The 20,899-nt window shown below is 36.3% G+C and overlaps 2 protein-coding genes across 2 annotated transcripts; one reads left to right on the top strand and one right to left on the bottom strand.

The window, feature by feature from the left end:
• Positions 1 to 334: 334 nt before the first annotated feature.
• Positions 335 to 6,223, bottom strand: LOC147403844 (protein ALTERED PHOSPHATE STARVATION RESPONSE 1-like). The gene is made up of 4 exons (XM_086439590.1): positions 4,252 to 6,223; positions 3,302 to 3,528; positions 2,119 to 2,342; positions 335 to 1,541 (listed from the first exon to the last, which is right to left on the bottom strand). Exons 1-4 carry the CDS (start codon positions 5,126 to 5,128, stop codon positions 728 to 730), a joined length of 2,142 nt encoding a protein of 713 aa, XP_086295716.1. The 5' UTR covers positions 5,129 to 6,223; the 3' UTR covers positions 335 to 727.
• A 9,286-nt stretch (positions 6,224 to 15,509) lies between these two features.
• LOC147403843 (early-responsive to dehydration stress protein (ERD4)) lies at positions 15,510 to 18,371 on the top strand. Its single transcript, XM_086439589.1, has one exon. It carries the CDS (start codon positions 15,886 to 15,888, stop codon positions 18,307 to 18,309), a length of 2,424 nt encoding a protein of 807 aa, XP_086295715.1. The 5' UTR covers positions 15,510 to 15,885; the 3' UTR covers positions 18,310 to 18,371.
• Positions 18,372 to 20,899: the final 2,528 nt, after the last annotated feature.

Here is a 20,899-nt window from a genome sequence, read left to right as displayed (position 1 = left end):
TCAAAACTAGTTTTCTTAATCAAAACGGCTCTTAGTTGGGCGTGAGAGTGCCACAAAAAATGCTAAATGTTTATCAAATGCTGACTAAGAACATCTCCAATGACATGCTATATTGCAAAAACTTCCTCAAATATGAAATATATTATATCTTAATTAAATTTGACATTGAATTTAATATATCTCAAAATATAGAGATGTCTTTTGAATTGAAAAAAACGCCTTAAATTTTTTAAATAAATTACCATCCAAACATATCAACAGCATTTTTTAAGATGAAACATTGGAGAGACAAGCATCAAATATAACATTTTTTCTCTTTATTGTTTTAAAAAATCAAATTGAGATGGGAATATAACATTTATCATTGGAGCTGCTTTAAGAGGAAGATATCCAAAAGCCTCCGGATGCTAGATATTGTTCAAAATTTGAGTAGCGGTGCAGTAATAACGTTTGTCCATCCAAATTAGTTTCTTCAACTCTTCTATTCAACACAACCACTACTTACAATAGGAGGATTGCCCACTTTGAATCCTTCTTTAACACAACTTGAGGCTTAGGATTATACAGTGTAGGCAAACAAAAAACCCAAAGATAATAAACAATCAGAAATAAATGTGTCTCAGCGAGCTGCTTCGACACCATCTAAATTAATATAATTCAAGATCCTTGAAACACGATGTCCTTAGGATAAGGCTTCAATGATAATGATGATGAGATCGATTATATTTCAACTTGAAACCGAACCCTCCACGTAAGCTAGATTTCCACCCTTGTCTGCTTCGCTTGCCTTTTCACTATATTGCACCAACTGGTCATACATCTTCAAAGAAGCCTTCGAGAACTCTGTAAGCGACTCAAAAACAGAAGAAAAACCTTTCTGAATCCCATTTAATGTGATCCTCTGTGTCTTTTGCATGCAATTATGATGCTTTTCCTTCTCTATGTCGAGTTTCTTCCTGAACGTGTCCAAACCGTCTCTCCTCTCTGCTAAGTACTCGACTCGATGTTGCACATCCAGCTCGGCCTTTTGTTCTGAAAGCTTCGACTCTAGAATCTTGTTCTCTGCCCTCTGGAACGCAACAACCCTTCGATCAAGTTCTTTAGCAAGGCCATCGACCTTCCTCTTCTGTTGTTGTTCCTCTCCTTGATGAACCCATAGAGCTCTAACATCCTTTCCAAAGCTCTTCATGGCAATCATAACCGTCTTGTCTGGCAACTTTTCGAGGGAAGCTAACCAATCGTGACAGATCACGAACAATGTGGGCCCACTGATTTGATATGATGGGAAAAATTCAACTTTTGGGGCAATGAGTTTTGATAGCCATCCATTGAGAGCTTCGATGTAAGCTCTTTGTGCTGCAACATAGCTAGTAAAGCATGCACGCCAATTCTGAAGCTCGGCTTCAAGCTGAAGCGTGGCAAGCCGATGAGAGTTGTTGCAAAACTTTCCATTACTTGGGCACGTAAATGACTTCACTTCAAACATGATTTGGTTTTGGGTTTCATGAGATTCTAACATAATCGTCCAGTTCCTCATTAAGCTGCACAAGAGAGACAGAACTAAGAAAAGCTCAAAATTACAGGCAAGATATCTATTTTATCCTCCTAGATCTTATTATATATTGCTTTGAATTTTTATTTTTATTTTCAAAATATCTTTTTTCTACTAATTCAATATAGAGTCATGCTGGAGTAACCTCAAGCTGGAACCTCATATCGCACTTCTTGACGTGAAAGTGGATAGGAACCATAGATGCTTTTTCACTCATATCTCGATGAAAAGCATCTATGGTTCCCATACACTTTCATGTCAAGAAGTGCAATGGTTCCAGTCTGAGGTCACTTCAGCATTATTATAAAAGAAAAGCATTATAATGGTAAAATATAGCAATTAGAAAAGAAATATAGAAGAAGAAAAAAATGTTGAACGGTATGGAATTATCCAACCCAAATCAAGTAATTTGGTCAGTTCAGATTTGGGTCTAGTGAAAGCAAACTGATTAGGACATGGTTTTATCTAATAGGATCCAAATCGGATTCAGATAAAAAGTTGGATATGAATATGGATACCCCCCCCCCTCCCCCCCTTTGAGATGCTTGTTTCCTTTACTGCCTTACCCTTTTAGAAGCTCAACAAGTTGTGGATGCAATTCTTCATCTCTAAGTTTCTCTATTCTTTTCGAGATTGACTCAGCTGTTCTGATGGCGATCAAGATCCGTGTATATAAATCTTTTACTGAAGACCTGGTTTTGTCCACGGATCGTATGTCATCTCCTCTGACATCCTTGTTTCTCAGTTTTGCGCATTTACGTTCATAGATTTTTCGTGTCTGATCTCCAGCCTAAACATGGGGGGCATAGAACATGTCAAATGCGGAACATAAAAAGTAGTAGCCACCACGATATACATTCTTTCTCTTTTTCCTTTGAATGGTACCAAGATATACATTCTTGAAGAGGAAAAAAAGATGGACAAACACAATAATTGCATTCTACTGATCAACAAAGAAAAGAAAAGAAAAAGATTATAATATCGAGATTCAGCATGTTTTACATGGCATAGCAACACATTAGGCCCACATGCAGGATGAGGAATCAACAATTTCATGGTTACCACCATGGAGTCCAACTTCAAAATTTTGGAGGAACCCTCCTCGGCACATGACACGTGGCTTTTTGTAGTTGTTTTCACACTCCTACTTTTTCGTCAATATTTGGGGATACCTCCTTGGAGACACCAAGTGTAATCTAAATGAGAGGGTCCTACCAAAATTTTGAAGCGGGATGGACGCTTCAAAAAAAAATTTCCTACCACCATGGTCATAAACTAAGGATCTGCCAATCAGTCAATCATGCACCGAAGATCACCTAGGGGACCCCTAAACACTTTGTTTCCACATTTTCACACTTTCCCCTGTTTCTCCCAACTTGGCCATGCTCAGCTGACACAAACATTAGACACAAACAGAATGCGATGTTGTGCATAATATCAGTTCAAATGAAATCAAACCGATACCATAGGAAAGCAATTGATAGCACTTGAGTTTGCCTTTCAGAATGGAATAAGTACAAGAGAAAATTGCAATCTTAGTAGTAGAGAAATAAGAATACCAAAATCTTTCTTTACTTGCAATAATTAGTAAACCAAAATGCAACCTAAGATAATAAAGAGAGTTGTAGATATAGAAGAATAATCCAATGTCTGACACACAATATGAATCCATTTCAAGTAACAACAGACACATCAGTAGCAAAGACTAGAAGAAGAACCCATTTCAGGTCATGGGTTGAATTTCCTTACCTTAACTTCTTCGTAGAGCTTCTTTTCCCACGCATATAATCTTCCTAGCGTCAATGAATGGCTTCCAGATTCCATTCCTCCGTAATCGTCGTCGAAGATGTCATTCTTGAATTCTGTCCATGTAGAAGAGCTCTTGGAGCTGGATGCAAGGAAACTTTTACAGGATGAAGACTGAGATGAAGTGGACCGATGCCATGTGATAGCTTGGATGAGTTTAGTTGAGTTCTCTGCATTCAAAGTGGAATGTAGTCATCGATGAACTCAAACAACAAAAACAGCCATTAATTTGTCATTCAAGAGAGAGAGAGGAAGCGAGAAATGAACCCAATGAACTTAGTACTCAACAATCAACACTACAAAGATGAGAAAAGAAAATGAATATAAAAATAAAAAAAAGGAGAGAGAGAAAAATCCCACCTTTTCATCTTTCAACACAATGAAAGATGAACAAAGAATCAGATTCCCTTAAAAGGATACAAAAAAGGTGGAACCAGTCATGAGGACAATTAAAAACCCACCCTATAAAAACCCATTTTCATCAAACCTTTTAGGAGAAAGGGTTGCCCAATATATAATAACAAAACCCATTAAATATACAAATCAAAAATATAAAAAAGGCAGATCTTTAAAGGGAAAAAAGAGAAAAGAAAATGAACCCAATGAATTTGGTATTCAACTATAAAGTGAACAAGAAAAAAGGCAGAGATGGAGGGATACCACCTTTGCATCTTTCAACACATAATAGCTCAGATTCCCTTGAAGGATATAAAGAAGTGGAACAGTCATAAGAATAGAAGATAAAGAAAAGAACAACCCATTAAAAATCCCGTTTTTTTTTTTTTTTAAAACTTTCTTAAGCCTAATAGAAGACAGGATTGCATAAGATATAAAACCCAAAGCATATCCAAAACAAATCTGAACTTCAAACGAAATGAAGTGAGCAAACCCACCTTTTATTTCATCCAAACCAGATTGCAGATAAATTCTATTAACTTCAAGCATCCTAGAGACATCCTTGCCAGAATCATAAGCTCTAACGAAATGGTCCTCCACATCCTTCAATGCTTCAAGCAACTCTCTCCCCCTCACAGGGGTATCGATAACGGTCAACCCCTTCTGCTCTCCATGGCTCACATTAGCAACATTCACTACCTCCACCCCTCTCTCCTTCTCCTCCTCTTCATCTTCATCATTATCATTCTCTTCAACCACAACTACATTTCTTTCTCCAGCTCTCTCCTCTTCTTCTTCTAAATCTGGAATCCCTTCTTGTTCCCTCACTACCCTCAAATCCTCATCAAAATTCCTACTGAACCCACTCATCACTTCTTGTCTCACTCCATCAAATGGGTTAAAGAAATCCCACCCAAAATCCCTCTGTGGCAACGGCATTGGTGGCGGCATTGCCGTATAAAAATACTCACAAACTTGCTCTGTTTCTCCTTCTTCTCTCCCCATTTCTCCATCATTCTCTACCTCTGAAGTATCCGAAGAATCCGAAGACGGGCAGGACTGGCAAGCAATGGCTTCTTGGGTTGGTTTTGAAGGTGTTTGTTGGAGGAACAATGGGTTAGAAATAGCATTATCTATTGAAGGAGAAGCAGAGTTAAGAGGAGGGAAGGTTATGAGGAAAGGAGAAGAAGGAGAAGAATGTCTAGCAACAAACAGCCTTATTGCTGCAGCTACAGCATAGAGAGAGTGTGTGTACTTGCAATGCGCTTCTCCTAGGGCATATCTACGCTCAACTGCTGATTTCATGAGTTGTTTCCTCTCTCTACATAGGGAGACTACCTCTTCTTCTTCTAGCTTTGAAACAGCACAACCCATCTCTTTGTTATGCTAAATGTAGAGAAAATGGTGGTGTTTTAGAGAAAGAGCTCTTGAGAGATGGTTTTTGGGGAGGTTCTAGAGAAACCCATTTGTTTTTCTCTCCAAAACAGAGGTGGGGGTCTTTTAGAAGGAAAGTTATGTTAAGAGCACTAGAGGGGTGGTGTTTGGAGAGATTTTAGAGAAACCCATCAATTTTTCACTCTAAAACAGAGGTGGGGGTGACTCTTAGATGAAAGTTCTGCTATTTTTTGTAGAGATATTAGAGTAAGCGCACTGGAAAGGTAGTGTTTGGAGAGACTTTAGAGAAACCTATCTTCTTTTTTTTTTTTTCTTTTCTTTTAAAATGAAAGTTCTGCTATTTTTAGCAGAGGGTTTAGAGAGATGATTTTAGTTTTGGGGAGAAGTTTTACAGAAACCCAACCCTTTTCCAGAAAAATAGAGGTGGAGTTCTGCTAAAAATAGTGGTTGTACTACTTTTAGCAGAGATTTTGGGGAGAGAATGAGTGAAACTGTGAAAGTGGTCAAAGGTTTCATGAGAAGAAAAGGAGAGGTTTTTTCTGCCTTTGATGTTATTCTAGCTTACATCCAACACAACAAAACCCATTTCTTTTCCCTCCAAAACAAGGTTTTGGATAAAGAGTTGGGGAAAAAAGTAAAACAATGTTGTTGGAAAACAAAGGATAGTCTTCTCTAGTTCTTTTCTTCTACTAAAAATAGCTTTGGCGCTGGATTTGGCAATAGTTTTGAGAGAAAAAGAAAGTGAGTGTGAGACTGTGAGTTAGAAAAAGCAGATGAATCAAATGTAGTAAAAGGGGAGGTGAGTGGAGAAAGAAAGGAGGATGTTCTTGGCTTCTTCTAGCTTTAAACCAAAGGCCAAGGTAACATTTTCCCCTCCTTCTGCACTGGAAGTTCTGTTAAATTTAGCAGATATTTTAGAGGAAGAAAGAGAAGGAAAAAAAAAGACCAAGAGTGGTAGGTTGAAACTAGAAAGAGGTGAGAGACCAGACCGGTGTGAGAAAAGAGGAGTCAAAGGTGGTGAAAGAGAGAGAGGAAAGAAGGTGTTTCTGTCTTTGGTGGTGTTGTACTTGTGTTAGCTTTTCTAAGCTTTGTTATTATAATGATGTTTTCTACTCCCCAACATCGTTTTGGAGAATATTTGATAAACCACTTATGTTCTCCCACTTATCACATTACACTTTGAAGCCAGTCTTCTGTGATGGACTATATAAAATGACCTGAAAACCCTCATCTTCTACTATAATTTTTTTTCTTCGCAACACTCATCTCCAACTTTAATGCTTTATTTGGATTTTGGATTGAAGGAACGAAAAGAAAAGAAATTTATTAAAAAATAAAAAGAAGAAATTCAATTTCTTTCCACCTTATTTGATTAATAATATAAAAACTTAAGTTTAGAAAGAAAAAAGGGGTTGAATTATAATTTTTAGTGCCCTTTTTAGTCATGAGCATTTCTTTTATCTCAATTTCTCCTGAATTTGGAGAGGAAAATTTTACCCTTTTTCTTTCTATTTCTCTTTGTTATTTCGTTTTTCACTCCTCACTTAACAATCCAAACAAAAGAAATGGAGAGAAATTCACTTTTTTTCTTTTCTTTTCTCTCTATTTCTCTTGATCCAAACGTACTGCACATCAATTTCAATCGAGGAGCATACAAAGACTCAGAGGCACGACCTATGGAGCAAACTTAATTGCTCTTACCATCTCAACTAACCCTTGTGGGTTAATTAAGGTGATGTTGAAGATGAGGTTGAACATTTTTTGTATAAATAAACTTTAAAAATTTGTAATTGAAACTAGATTTCTCGAAGCATTAGACATTTTTATAAAATGTCCAAAGAAGAGAAACTTGCATATAGGCTAAAGAACTTGAAGATGAAGGTTTTGGGAGAAAAATGAGAGGAGTTTGGCTAGAGTTTGAAGAGGGCATTGCAGTCATTTAACATTAGTTTGTTAGAGAAGAATGAGGTAAAAGAGCATCTCATTCACGAGTGATTATTTACACATAAACCAACATTGTTTTGACATGTGGCATTGATGATATAAGCAATAAGAAAGAAATTTCTCTCTTCTTCTCACACATCTACTGTTTAGAAATATTTATTTTAAATTTTAAATCTTAAAAAGTATTGTGGGATCCACATAGATTATCGTATTGGCAAATCGAACACCACAACCTTTAAGATTTTATGAAAAACTTCATGATAAAAAATAAATAAAAAATTCAAACTTTATCAATGGTGTTAAAAGTGGACAGCTATCGAGCACCCAAATTTAAAATTAAAATATAACGGTAAAAAATAATTATTATTTTTTTTTCAAATTTATAGAATTTCATCGTCAACGAACACTTTTGTATTGGATCATATTTTTTAATGTGAGAAGACAATCTTATTAAGAAATTTTGGTTTTCTACTATGGGTAGAAGAGAGAAAAATTCTCTTATTATTAGAGAAAAATTCTTATTATTGCTTATATCATCAACATCACATGTCAAATCGGTGTTGGTCTATGAGCAAACAATCACTCTTCGTTCGAGGGGTATTTTTAAGTCACCCTAATGATAATATAATAACGAAGTGAAATGAGATTTACAGATTTAGTGGGACTTTGGTTCTTCTGAGGGTGAAAGTACATGATTATCCTTATGTTCTATGTTTAGGACTACCATGTCCCAAACCTTAGGAAGATTGTTTGCGGCAATAAAAGCTTGCTCTTGTTAACATCACCTTAGATTCTTTGGTGATCCTCTCAAGTGTCTTTGTAAAGGACAGTCAGGTAAGGTTTTAGACGCTTGGGATAAAACCAAATACCCTTTTTCGGTGTACAGTCGTTGGACAACACCGTGTGTCCAACGAAGGGATCAATAGAGATTTTCTAGAGATCAGTTTTTCTTAAGAAACATCCCAGCCGTTGGTTGACAATACGAATTTTTAGATGATTTGGCAGCATTGGGCATTGGGTTTTTTGTTGGAAACACGGTGCTCAATGCAAGCAATGCTGCATGTCATACAAGGTCACAAGATCGTTTGCCTTGGGAAGACAATAAGCCTTCTTGCCCATTACACGTGGCACACATCAGAAATAATCTGGACCAACTAGTTGGCAGAAGAGGGATCTCAGCCAATCATGATTAAGACTGTTGATCGGACGGGCTGGATTAGGACTTATTAATGTTAAGCTCGGTTTACATGTATTTCATGTTCTTACTCCTTACATAGGTATGTATCATGTCTCATAGGTGAAGAAAGGGTTTGATCGAGTAAATGACTTTCTTTCTTCGTTTAGTTCCTTGTAGAATTTGACGATTTTTTTTTCGCCACACCTGGGATTCTTTCTTTTCTCTATAGTAAAAATTATAAGTTATAATGAAACGCGAAAAAAATGCATCCAAGTGCATTAGTGTTGTAAAAAAGCACAAACATATTTTTGTCAAAGTGCAACGATATTTTACAAAAACGCCTAAACATTGTACTAAAGCTTACAGAGCATCACGGTCTAAACCTATTTATAACAATGTAGTAACTTTAAAAAAAGCGTAAAAGCATTTTACCAAAGTGTTATAATGTGTTCCTTTTTCATCTTTACCTTAATGGAATTATAAAACACTGATACTTTAATGGAAGATTAAAGGTTTTATAACAATAGTAAACGTGAAAAAACACAAAACAAACCATAAACTCTTACCTATTGATTTCTTCCTTTTTTTTTACCTCATCCTTGCCCTGCTTCATTTTTCCCTTATCCATTTAAATGGTTCAGAAACCCTGAACGTAGAGAACAATGAAAGTGAGAAAATGAGAGTAGAGTGAACAATGAAAATGAGAAGATGAGATTAATTAAAAAAAAAAATTTGTTGAATGTGTAAAGTGCAATAGGTAATGTACTTCAGTAATAATTAGTAACTTTTGCAACTCCTCCCCAATGAGGTGATAAAAATTAATTGTTATTTTATGGCTAATTAAAAATTACATCCCTTGACCAAGGTCAATATATGTGATTATGATTCGTTGACACGAATAAAAAGGGGTCAAATTACAATTTTGTTAAATCTATGCAGGTTGTAATGGGAAAAAAGATTTTAATTTTAAAATAAGTTGATGTGACATATCAGGGACACGTTTCACTTCTGAAAAGATGTGTGACGATCAGCATGGCATGACGATATAAAGTCTGATGCCATTGTAAAGTCTAATATTATTAAATAAAATGTTACATTACAAATACATTACGCTACGATAAAATTACAATACACTTTGGTAAAAGAAGGCGCATTTTCATTTTTCTTTTCCATTTGAAATCTTCTCCTGCTTTTTCATATCTATGTTTTCAAACTTCTTCTGAAATCTTTTCTCCGTCTGAATCTTATTTTTCTTTGTCTGTCGGTTGAAATCTTCTCCTTCATTTTCAATCTTCTTCTTCTTCATTTTTAGCATTTTGTTTATTCTACTTTACATCCTCTTCTACTGCTGGTATAAGTTAAAACCTTATCTCGTAAAACGTCTTCATTTCCCATCTCGTTTAAGTCTTCTTTTGTGTTCCTTTTTTCAACGATGTCTTATTCCGGTGAAAGCTCCAACGAAAATGGCAATAGGGTGATAGAAGTATAGTTTATTTAAAAAAAAATGTAATAATTATACCTACAAAAGACGACAATAGCAGATTTAATGTGAGATCAAAGGTAAAGGGCACATTTTGGGCATAAGAAACACTTTTTGATGATGTAGCAATTTAGAAGGGTAAATTATCAATTCTAAAGAAATCGAGCCTAAACTCCTAACTTACGAAAGTTAGGAACCCGAATCACTAAAAACTCCACTGAACAAAACAAAATTTGTACTTGGGAGTTCATCCTCACAAAATTTTAAGGAAAATTTACCCAAAAAAAATAAAAAGGGCCAAAATCTTAATTAATTATAAAAAATAACATTTTTTTTAACTATCAAAAACAACTTTAATCATCAGACCGTCTAGTGTTTTGCCCATTAAAGACCTTAAAAATAGAGGGGCATCTTCGGTATTAGTATAAAATACAACATAAAACATGGATTGTCTAGTGAGTTACTAAAACGTTGGACAGTCCAACGTTTTAATTCTTTTTTAATAAATTTGAATACATTAGTGTTTTGTAGTTATTAAAAAAATATTTGACTCTTTTTTTATAATTTTCTCAAATTTTAATTATTGTAACATTTATGATAGATTTAGGCTTGTCGTGATTGTACATGAAAAATTATTGTGATTGACCCAAAGTTATTTTCCACCTTAGGAGGGAGCATATTTTCCCACCTCCTATCCTATTCTTTTACGATTATTCCCATTCCAAAAGTTAAATATCGTAGTTCTAAAACTCAAATTGACTTATATGTCCATCAAGTCGATTCAAATAAGTGAAATAAAAATATAATAAATTTATAAATATTTTACACAATCAAATAACTTCACGTTTTGAACCAAGGCTTTTTCGAGCTAACTAGACCGAGTCGATGAGATGATTTGTCAAGTGGGCTCAATGAGTGAGGACTGGTCACCTCAAAATCCAACCAAGTTGAGCTTCAAATTAACTTGACAACATGGAACAACTACTCCAATCAAAATAACTGAGTAATCCATCTGCAATCACAACGAATGAGTATTTTCTCAGAAAAAAATATTTAAAAAATAATAATTTTCTTAAAATAGTCCCACCTAGAGTTTCTGTTGTTTATTTTGGCTGTGCTGTGGGCTTTCTCTCTCCTTCTGAGACCATGTGTTGGTATCGAAACTTGTGCTTGTTTGGGTTAAAATAGTAATAAAAATGGACCCCTAAACGAATGGGCTTCTGATGGTCCATAGGGTAGCGTGAATATGCCCTGACTGTCGGACAAGAAAAATTGCAGTACCTTTTCCTCGTGAATCTTTCTCTTTCATATTACTTCCTCTCCAAAGTCTTGCATTGTAATTTGAACTTTTTTTTCGAGTGGAAACTGTGTTTGAATTTTAAAATGGTATGCCATTGAAACTGATTTTGAACCCACTTAGGAATTTGGACAAGTCAACTCGTTTCAGATAAAAATCGATCGGGTGTGTATCGTATTTAACGTTTTGTTAAATCGATGGATTTATGTAAAATGTATCCCCATGTTTTAAGAATCAAATTGATGGGAACGATGTCTAAGTGGCACGTTTTGGTAGGAATTTAAAACATATCGGATTCTTGACAAAATCATTTTTTATAAAGCATGTAGTCCCATGTGTTAATTTCCAACCAAAATGTGTCGTGTAGACATTGTATGTTATTATAGATACAGGATACGACTCTAAATAGCGACTCATGTTTTAATGTGACATTAACATCTTGAGAGATTTTATATTTCAATAACACACTTGATTGTTATATTTTCCAACAAAATGATATTAAGATTTTCTTCTTTGGATAACGTGGGTTTAAGACACATAAGGTAGGGCAAAACAATTGGTCTCTTAAAGTGGCATATCTCTCCCAAACACCTTGGATACATGCAATACCCCCTCAAATCACACATGTTAGGTAAATAATAATAAATCCCTATGGGTGGCTAACTAAGGGGCTTGAACTCAAGGCCTTTCCTTTTTTTGAGGATGATATTTGGATCTTATTAATGGGTGTCCTAAGTGCGCGGCTAAGATGCATTAAATACACCACCCACCCACCCATTTTTGATGGTAAAAACAATTTTGGAGGTGTATTTAATAAATCTTAATGCGTGCCCTTAAGGCACATGTTAACATCGTCCAACGTATTTGATAGTTGTGAATAACACTTATGAAAATATAAAAAAAAACTATTAATATCATTTATTACACAAACAATTATTATTACATTACCATCTCAAAATCAAAATACCATTGTAGATATGTGATTTTCGAATCCAAATATCATCTCTATGAGGATTTGGAGTCGCCACCATTCTTTTTATAAACTGGTGTGAATGATCACCTAAAAAGTATTAATAAAAAAAAAACATGTCGATTTACCTTCGTAGTGACTCTCGTACGGATTAGGACACCGATCCACCTAAAATCTAGGTGATGATTCGATTAAAGAGAGGGGAAAGTGTTAGGTACCCCTTTCTCTCCACCAAATAATAGTAACCTTAACAACGTGGTCATTTTAGAGGGAAAAATAATGAAAAATTCGATTAAACAGAGATTTTGTGCCCTTTAAAGCGAAAGGTTTTTTATATCGGCATAAATCGTGAGGGTCATCTCATTAAGAAAAGAGGCCCTTTTATATTTTTATCTTAAAGGAACAAGCTTTGAAAAATGTCGACTTCTCGATTGTGGACTCACTCTCATCAAATGAAGAGGATTCCAGTCACCTTTAGTCTCAAAACAAGTTTTGTGGTGTATACACAAAGTGTTTGAGGGTTTAAAACAATTTTCTTTTAAAAATGGTTACAACCCATATACTTTCAACCAAATCAAATTTCGATCTACCGGAGGTATGAGAGAGTACTCATTGCATCATATGATCTTCTAAAATCAAAATGAAAGAAATGAAAAAGAGAAACAAGAGAGAGATATGGAGAAGGGAGAAGGGAGGGGGGATTAAAATGAAAATCCTACTCTAGACCTACCTCGAAGCTTTTACTTTCTCTTTATTTTTCTTTTTAATCTTTGAAGAGGTTCTTTTGATATTGATTTTGAAGTGTTGAGACTTTAATGATGAAAATAAAAGTTTTTTTAGTGTAGGGATTATGAGTTGAGATAATTTTTTAGAGTAATTGATAGGGGTAAGAGAGATTGAGAGATTGAGAGTTGAAAGAGATGACCAGAGAGGGGTGTTCAAATATGAATATTTTTAGACGGAGAGAGGGATTTTGTAGGTTTTGAAGATGGTTTTTGGGGTTAGAAATGTTAAAAATATAAATTAAAGGATAATGGCTTGACGTGTAGGCACTGAATATTTTAGGATTGAGGAGGGTTATTTGTGGAAATTGGTGGAAATTGGTCATTTTTGACCTAAATGGGTTGGATCCTTCAACCAATATGGGTTGAGCGTTAGGTGGGGTTAAGGGGTGTGTGTGTTAATTGAAAGAATGATTGTGTAAGGAGGTAATTATGAATATTTTGGAAGAGTGGAGGAGATTGTGACATGTGTCCAATAGCATGGGGTGAGTGGGGTTAAGCGAGTTAATTACGAAAATTGGGGGTGTAGGGGGTATAGAGATGACTATAAAGTGTTTTGAGGAGAATGTGATGGGGTTAAATTATGACATGAGGTGTGAGTTGTGTAGCTTTCAAGGGTGATGATGAGCTTGGGTAAAATGATTTTGGGAGGTGGGTTGTGGTGATGACAAGTGCCTCCCTTGATAATTAAGAGTTGCATGGATCTTGATTGGCTATGATCATGGATATGGACATGAATTTTATGTTTGGACATAATTGGGTTGGACTTTTTTCTTGATGAGGGTTTAGGTTTTAGGATTAACTATAATCTAGGGTTTGAGTTAGAGTTGGGTTGCATGGTATTTAGGTTAGGCTAAGGCATTGGTTAGGATTAGACTTGTTTTAGGATGATGCTAAAATGGATTTTAGGATGTTGAATCTTGGTGGGTCTTAGATGGGCTTAGAATGTACTTGAGCTTGGGTTAGAGGGGTGAAAGATTAAGAAGATGGAGGGTTTAAAAGGCCTTATTGTGAGTCCATGAGACCTTTAGAGGCCTTAGGACCTTTGAATTTGATCAAAATGTCAATTTTCGACGATTTGGGCTTTTTAGGCCCGTTGGTGGATTTTACTAGAAAAATTAATTTTTTTGAGTTCTTTCGAGTAAAGGCCATTTAAATTGGGGTGTTTATAGTCATTATTTTTTATAGAAGTATTTATTATACAAAAGATAAAATATCTTTATTTTTTCATTAGTGTAATGATTTTGTAACTCCACCTGACAGGGTGACTCAAAAACTCAATTGACGTGTACCTTGCAAGAAGCATAGATTTTTTACTTGGGATATACAATTGCACATCCCCATAAAACATGTGCCGTTGCGTATCTTGAGGGAAAAATCTATTGCACCTATCACGTCAGTGTGTTTTCGAGTTACCTTGATAGGTTGAGTTACAAAATCAACACTCTTTTCATTATACTTGAAGATTGAATCAAGAATAATGAGAATAGATCTGAACCTCGGTCTAGATTCACATTCTTATCTATCTTTAATGAAAAAGCTAGGGTTCTAGTGACAGTGAACTCGTTTTTTAATCCTTGTAAAATGAAGATCAAAATCAATAATCTACAATGTCTTTGTAAACATCGATCTTTGCATAAGGGAGAGTCCCCCCCCCCCCCTCTTTTATAGATGAGAGTCACCCCCCCCCCCTCCCCTCCCCTCAGTAAACATTTCTTGTCCATCAAGGTCATTTTTATTTTCTTAAAATGAATTTTTGAATAGAATTTAATGAGATTAGGATTCTTTTCATTATTGGCTTTCCTCTTATTCGATGGTATCTACTTTTCAAAACAATGAGAAAATGTGGGGTTTAATAGGCAACATGACCTTAGGTCTAACAATATTTATATCGACTAGTTTAATTTAGTGTTTTTCAGGTCTGATCGTAACTCCAAATGAGTTTGTTACCTACAGATCGATTGATTGTTTCAGGGAACAAGTACCTATTTAGTATAGCATAAAAGGGTCGAACATAGGTCGATGGGCTTGTCAATCCCTCATACATTGGGGTATTAGCTACGAGGCTAGTGGGGGTAAGTTACACCCCCACTAAATGTTGAGTGATTGTAAAAATTCTTGTATTTTGGTTTAATTTGAGATATTTTATTGTTTTCAAACTAATGACATGCCCCCTTCTAACACCCCCCCTAAGGTTTTTTTTTTTTTTCGTGATTAGATTCCTCGTTACACTTTGGTGAATACTTGAGATTCCCCTTTGACCTTTTCTTCTTTCTTAGACTAATAAAAAATTATTTAAATACCCTTACTCGTCACTTGTAAAGATATATATATTTTTTTCTTCCTAAAATCATTCATCTTAAAAAAGGACTTTAAATTCTTTAGCTCAGCTCACCATTTCACAAGTTACAGGTCAAGCACATTCTAAATTGACCAAGTTCTAAAATTGGAGTTCTCTACGACTCCAGTTGAATTCTCATAAGAAATCAAACATTGAATTCATAATTAATTAAGAGAGATTCTAATACCACACCAAATTTTGCTAGTGCCACCCAGATGTGTGCGAGCTCTTTCTATGTGAATTACATATCGATTGAGGGGGCGTTAGCAAAAATTAGCGTGGCAATAGAATCTCTCTTAATTATCATTGTCAACTTTTGGACTAACTCCTCAAACCAAACAGACCCCAAGTACAGGAAGCATCTTGTTTGTTCACAAGTAGAAGAACAAAATGCTCTCAAGGCAACTAAACGGCGCACGTTAGATATTATCCCTTGGACACGAAGTTTCTCTTTAGCTCTCCCTCTCACACGGTACAACGTCTTCTATCCGAAATATTCCAAAATTCCTCTCTCCAAATTTCTGCAACAAGACGATTATGCACTCTCTCTCGATCTAAATTCGAAACCCTAACCCTAATTTTCACCGCAAATTTCTAGGGTTTCTCTTTCCCTGATGAAGAGAAATCCTCCTCCTTCTTGTGCCATGTACCTCAATCGACAACAACAGAAAGGGTTTCTCTTCCTGGTTTGCTTGGCTCCGTAAAATATAAAAATAAAAAACCCTTAAAAATTTCCTCCTCTCCCATGGATGCCACTCTCTCTCCTCCCCCTTCTCCATCTGTAGATAGCGATGCAGACATGGCGTGGTACGGAAACATACAATATCTCCTCAACATCTCCACCGTTGGCGCTTTATGCTGCCTCTTAATCTTCCTCTTCGTCAAGCTTCGCAGCGATCACCGTCGAATGCCCGGTCCCACCGCCCTAATCGCCAAACTCCTCGCCGTCTGGCACGCCACGGGTCGCGAGATCGCCCGACACTGCGGTGCCGATGCTGCACAATTCCTCCTCATCGAAGGTGGAAGCTGTGCTGTTCTTCTTGCGATCGCTCTCTTTGCCGTCTTTCTTGTTCTCCCTTTGAATCTCTATGCAGGAACTGCTGCAATGGCTGACCAATTCTCCAAAACCACTATCAATCATATCGAGAAAGGTTCGCCTATGCTGTGGATTCATTTTCTATTTATGATAATTGTAGTTTGTTTGGTACATTTTGGGATTTCTACGATGGAAGAACGGTTGAAAATTACTAGGTTTAGAGATGGTAATGGAAACCCTAGTAATTCTAGTGAGAATGCTGTCGCGATTTTTACAATTATGGTGCAAGGGATTCCGAAAACATTAGCGTTGGATAGGACTCCATTGGAGGAGTATTTTCAACATAGGTATCCGGGAAAGGTTTATAGAGTGGTTGTGCCGATGGATTTGTGTGCTTTAGATGATTTGGTCACGGAGTTGACGAAGGTTCGAAACGATATTTCTTGGTTGGTGGCTCGAATTGATTCTCAAATTATGTTAAATGGGAGCGAAAATGGGGACAATGATGATGAAGTTCTTTCAGAAGGATTATGGAATCGAGTTCTTTGTTTGTGGAGAAGATTAAAAGAACTATGGTTTCAGATTATGACGAAATTAGGGTTTACAGATGAAGAAAGGTTAAGAAAATTGCAAGATTTGAGAGCAGATTTAGAGACTGAACTGGCGGCTTACAAAGAAGGCCGAGCCCAAGGTGCGGGTATCGCATTTGTGATATTTAAGGATATCTACACGGCGAACAAAGCTGTTAAGGATTTTCGAACTGAGAAGAAGAGACAAATAGGGAGATTCTTCTCTATAATGGAGCTTCAGCTCGGGAGGAGCCGATGGAAAGTTGAGAGGGCTCCGCCCGCAGCCGACATTTACTGGAATCATCTGGGCTCAACGAAACTCTCGATGAAACTTCGTAGAGTGTTTGTCAACACTTGCCTTCTTTTGATGCTTTTGTTTTTCAGTTCTCCTCTTGCGGTGATTACTGCTGTGAAGAGCGCTGGACGGATTATAAATGCTGAAGCGATGGATAATGCTCAGTTATGGTTGGCTTGGGTGCAGAGCTCGAGCTGGGCTGCGACCGTAATCCTCCAATTCTTGCCCAATGTTCTTATATTTGTCAGCATGTATATAGTGATTCCGTCAGCTCTTTCGTCTATCTCCAAGTTTGAACGGCATCTCACCGTTTCTGGTGAACAACGAGCTGCACTGTTGAAGATGGTTTGTTTCTTCTTGGTTAATCTCATACTCTTGCGAGCCCTTGTTGAATCATCCTTGGAGAATACAATCCTTCAGATGGGTCGTTGTTATTTGGATGGGGAAGATTGCAAAAGAATCGAACAATACATGAGCGCATCGTTCTTATCGAGATCGTGCCTCTCATCTCTCGCATTCCTGATAACATGTACTTTCTTGGGCATTTCGTATGATTTGTTGGCTCCGATTCCTTGGATTAAGAAAAAGTTGCAGAAGTTTCGGAAGAACGATATGCTTCAATTGGTTCCCGAACAGAGTGAAGAATACCTTTTAGAAAACCAAGAAATAGATTCCATTCGAAGGCCTCTCATTTCCGAAAGAGATTTTGAGGTTGGTGTGGGCAATAATAATAACGGAATTGAACTACCGGGACAAGATCTTTTTGTATACCCAATCAATAGAAGCTCACCGATCCCAAAACAAACATTTGATTTTGCGCAATATTATGCGTTTAATCTCACTATATTTGCCTTGACCATGATCTATTCTTCGTTTGCACCATTAGTGGTTCCGGTTGGCACGGTTTATTTTGGGTATCGGTACGTGGTTGACAAGTATAACTTTTTATTTGTGTATAGAGTCCGTGGGTTCCCAGCTGGGAATGACGGGAAGTTGATGGATAGTGTATTGTGCATTATGCGGTTCTGTGTCGACTTGTTCCTCATCTCAATGCTTTTGTTCTTCTCGGTTCGTGGGGATTCTACTAAGTTGCAGGCGATATTCACACTTGGGCTGTTATTATTGTATAAATTGTTGCCTTCAAAGAGTGATGGATTTCAACCATCTTTGTTGGAAGGCATACAAACTGTTGATAGTGTTGTGGATGGTCCTACTGATTACGAGGTTTTCTCACAGCCCAAGTTTGATTGGGATACGTATCATATTTGATCAGAGATTTGTAACTCTTGTGTAGCCCCTTTTATCAACAGGGTTTGTCTTTTTTATTTTTATTTTTTATTATTATTATTTATTTAGCAAAATTTTTTGTGGTGGTCTTGTACAATAATTTACGTTTCTACTATGTATCCTTCAATTTTTTTTTCTAGTGATATTGCAATCATTTACAAAAACTAGGATGAATGGCTCTTCTTCAAATTAATTGGTCTCTTAAATCAGGAGGAACTTTGTTTGCTTGTTGATTTATACAGTTTCTAAGGCTTACTTTGTTTGGTAACAGATTGGTGCAGAGTTTCTGGTTGAACTTACTCTTACTTGAACAGGGTTTGTTTTACCGGCTTGTATGTATCTCTCCTTGCGTACTGACAAACACGTAAAACCTTTCTGCAAAGGAATTATGGAGGTTTCTGGTGTGTGCCACGTTTTGACTGAAAAAGTTATAAATGCTTTTAAATAGAACAACTCATGTAGATTTTTTCCCCCCTTCTCGTTGCCCCATTTCATATTTTTGTCTTGTGCAGTTTTTCAAGCTTTCGATATGTGGAGAAAAGCTGATGTAAGTTTTGGAGGGTTTGTTCCTTTTAATTCTAAGATTGTAGATGATCCTTTATTTGCTCTCTTCTAGACATTTTGGATGTTCTTTTGGGACTATAATTTTTTGTGAGATAGTTGTGTCTTTTACTTCTTTTGATTTATTGTTGTCGCAGTTCTGCAGAGGGGATGCGTGAGGTGGCAATAAAATGTATCTGGGATTACTTCAAGGTATGTTTGTCCTAAAACGTTAACTGTAGATCTTATCTTATTTCTTCTAACAACTTCTAACAAAAAAAACTTAAGAATACTCCATGATGTTATATGCTTATCCGTGAAGAAACATGAATTCCAAGAAATTTTTTTTTTTTCAACGGAAAGTGTGAATAGCTTTGCATGGGAATTTTTTTATTTTCAGCAGTTGGTCCACTTATTTTCAGTGGACTTGGTTTTTGGGCTTTTCTTGCTTGGTATTGGATTATTCTGAGGTGTCCATCCAGTTAGAAAGATTGATATTTAATATCTGAACATCTACGGTTGAACATCTAAACATCTTTTTTTCCCTTGATTAATATAATTTATTGAATAAGATGGACGTCTTTAGGAAAGAATGAAAAGCTAATCTGGAACCAAGCAATTTAAGCAAAAAAGTCCTCAAAGAACACTCCTTTAAATTCTTCATACATCTTAAATAAATAGCAAGCCTAAAATAGTAATATCGCTTCTTGAAGAGGAGCGTGTCTTCCTTCCTCTCAACCATTTGTCTGTTTCTCTCTTGTTCCATCTTCCAACATATGGCAATTGGTGGTAAGAGTTCATATTGGTGAAAAAGGCCAAAATTTACTAATTTTGGAATAATTCCTAAAACAGACTTTGGAAAAACCCAACTAATATGAAATAATGAAAAGCCTCCCTAATACATGGACAATGGATCTGATGCAGGACTATTATCGCTAACCTAAATGATGAAGCTGAGATCAAGAATAATTTATTAAAGTATAAACTAAAACTAATTCACCTATAAAACAATTACAAATAATAATAATAATTACGTCAGATCCTAAGGCAATCACAATAACACTATGACGAGTCTCTCAAGTATATATATGGTTACGAAGGAATGCTAATGGAAGAATGGTTCTCCAGTAGCTTAGGGTTCAATCACTAATTCAAGTGGAATTTCTTAATCCAGTCCAATCAAGCATTTCAAAATCAGTGTAGGCTCATTTGGTTATTTCTAAACATGTGAATGCATGAATATGATCAAGGGACAACAAGCAAACCATACTCTACCCATATTTTGATTCGGATGTACTCCAAGTGGTCCAAATCCACTAAATTCGGATTTTGGATCACTCAGATTTCAAATAAAATCCCACACATTTTATGCCCTACTAAGAAATAAAATCTCACCAATGTCTCAGTGCCCAAAATTCTGGTGAGGTGACTCAAAGAAAAACCCATTTGGTTAGTTGGGAGATGGCAAACTCAATTGAAGGTGGAATGGGGATTCACTGCCTCATCGACGTGGGCATGTTGAAGATGTGTTGGAGTCTTCTTATGGAGGACAACTAGCTATGTACTCCAAAAGCAGCAGCGCCACAAAAAAAAAAACAAAAAGAACCCTGCTAATAGCTTTAAAATCTGAAAAATTCATACTTCCATTGGCAAAGCTTAGCCTGTCAAAACAACTGGAATGGGTCTGATCCGCTTGCTGATTTTTTTCTCCTTGGTTTTCATTAGATTTGCACCTGAAAGTTGTGTGGAGAAATGGCTTTTGTATTGAAGACAAAATTCAAAATTCATGCCAAGTTTGGAGAAGAGGTAATTAAGGTGGTGTTTGTTTCCGCTTCAAAACGCGGATTTCAGTGCGTTTGCGCTGAAAATCTGCGTTTTGATCCGAAATTATCGTTTGTTACAAATTTGCGTCATGAATTTGCGTTTTTAAACGCAGATATGAAAAGCTGGAAAAAGGCGCTTTTCCAGTTTGCGTTTGCGGGAGAATCCAACACCGAAAAACGGTTCAACTAAAAAGATTGAAATGCCCCCG

The sequence above is a fragment of the Akebia trifoliata genome, chromosome 4 (genome assembly GCF_017979445.1).
Source record: "Akebia trifoliata isolate Shusen 1 chromosome 4, ASM1797944v1, whole genome shotgun sequence".
NCBI classification, from domain to species: domain Eukaryota; kingdom Viridiplantae; phylum Streptophyta; class Magnoliopsida; order Ranunculales; family Lardizabalaceae; genus Akebia; species Akebia trifoliata.
This window is presented reverse-complemented; position numbering and strand designations above follow the sequence as displayed.

What these genes read in the sequence shown, in the direction of transcription:
- LOC147403844 (XM_086439590.1), bottom strand. Translation starts at nt 5,128, where the DNA reads ATGGGTTGTGCTGTTTCAAAGCTAGAAGAAGAAGAGGTAGTCTCCCTA. An exon ending in TGGTTTGGATGAAATAAAAG is followed by an intron (nt 3,529 to 4,251) that starts GTGGGTTTGCTC and finishes CTTTGAATGCAG; the next exon opens with AGAACTCAACTAAACTCATC. An exon ending in AGCTCTACGAAGAAGTTAAG is followed by an intron (nt 2,343 to 3,301) that starts GTAAGGAAATTC and finishes CCCCATGTTTAG; the next exon opens with GCTGGAGATCAGACACGAAA.
- LOC147403843 (XM_086439589.1), top strand. Translation starts at nt 15,886, where the DNA reads ATGGATGCCACTCTCTCTCCTCCCCCTTCTCCATCTGTAGATAGCGAT.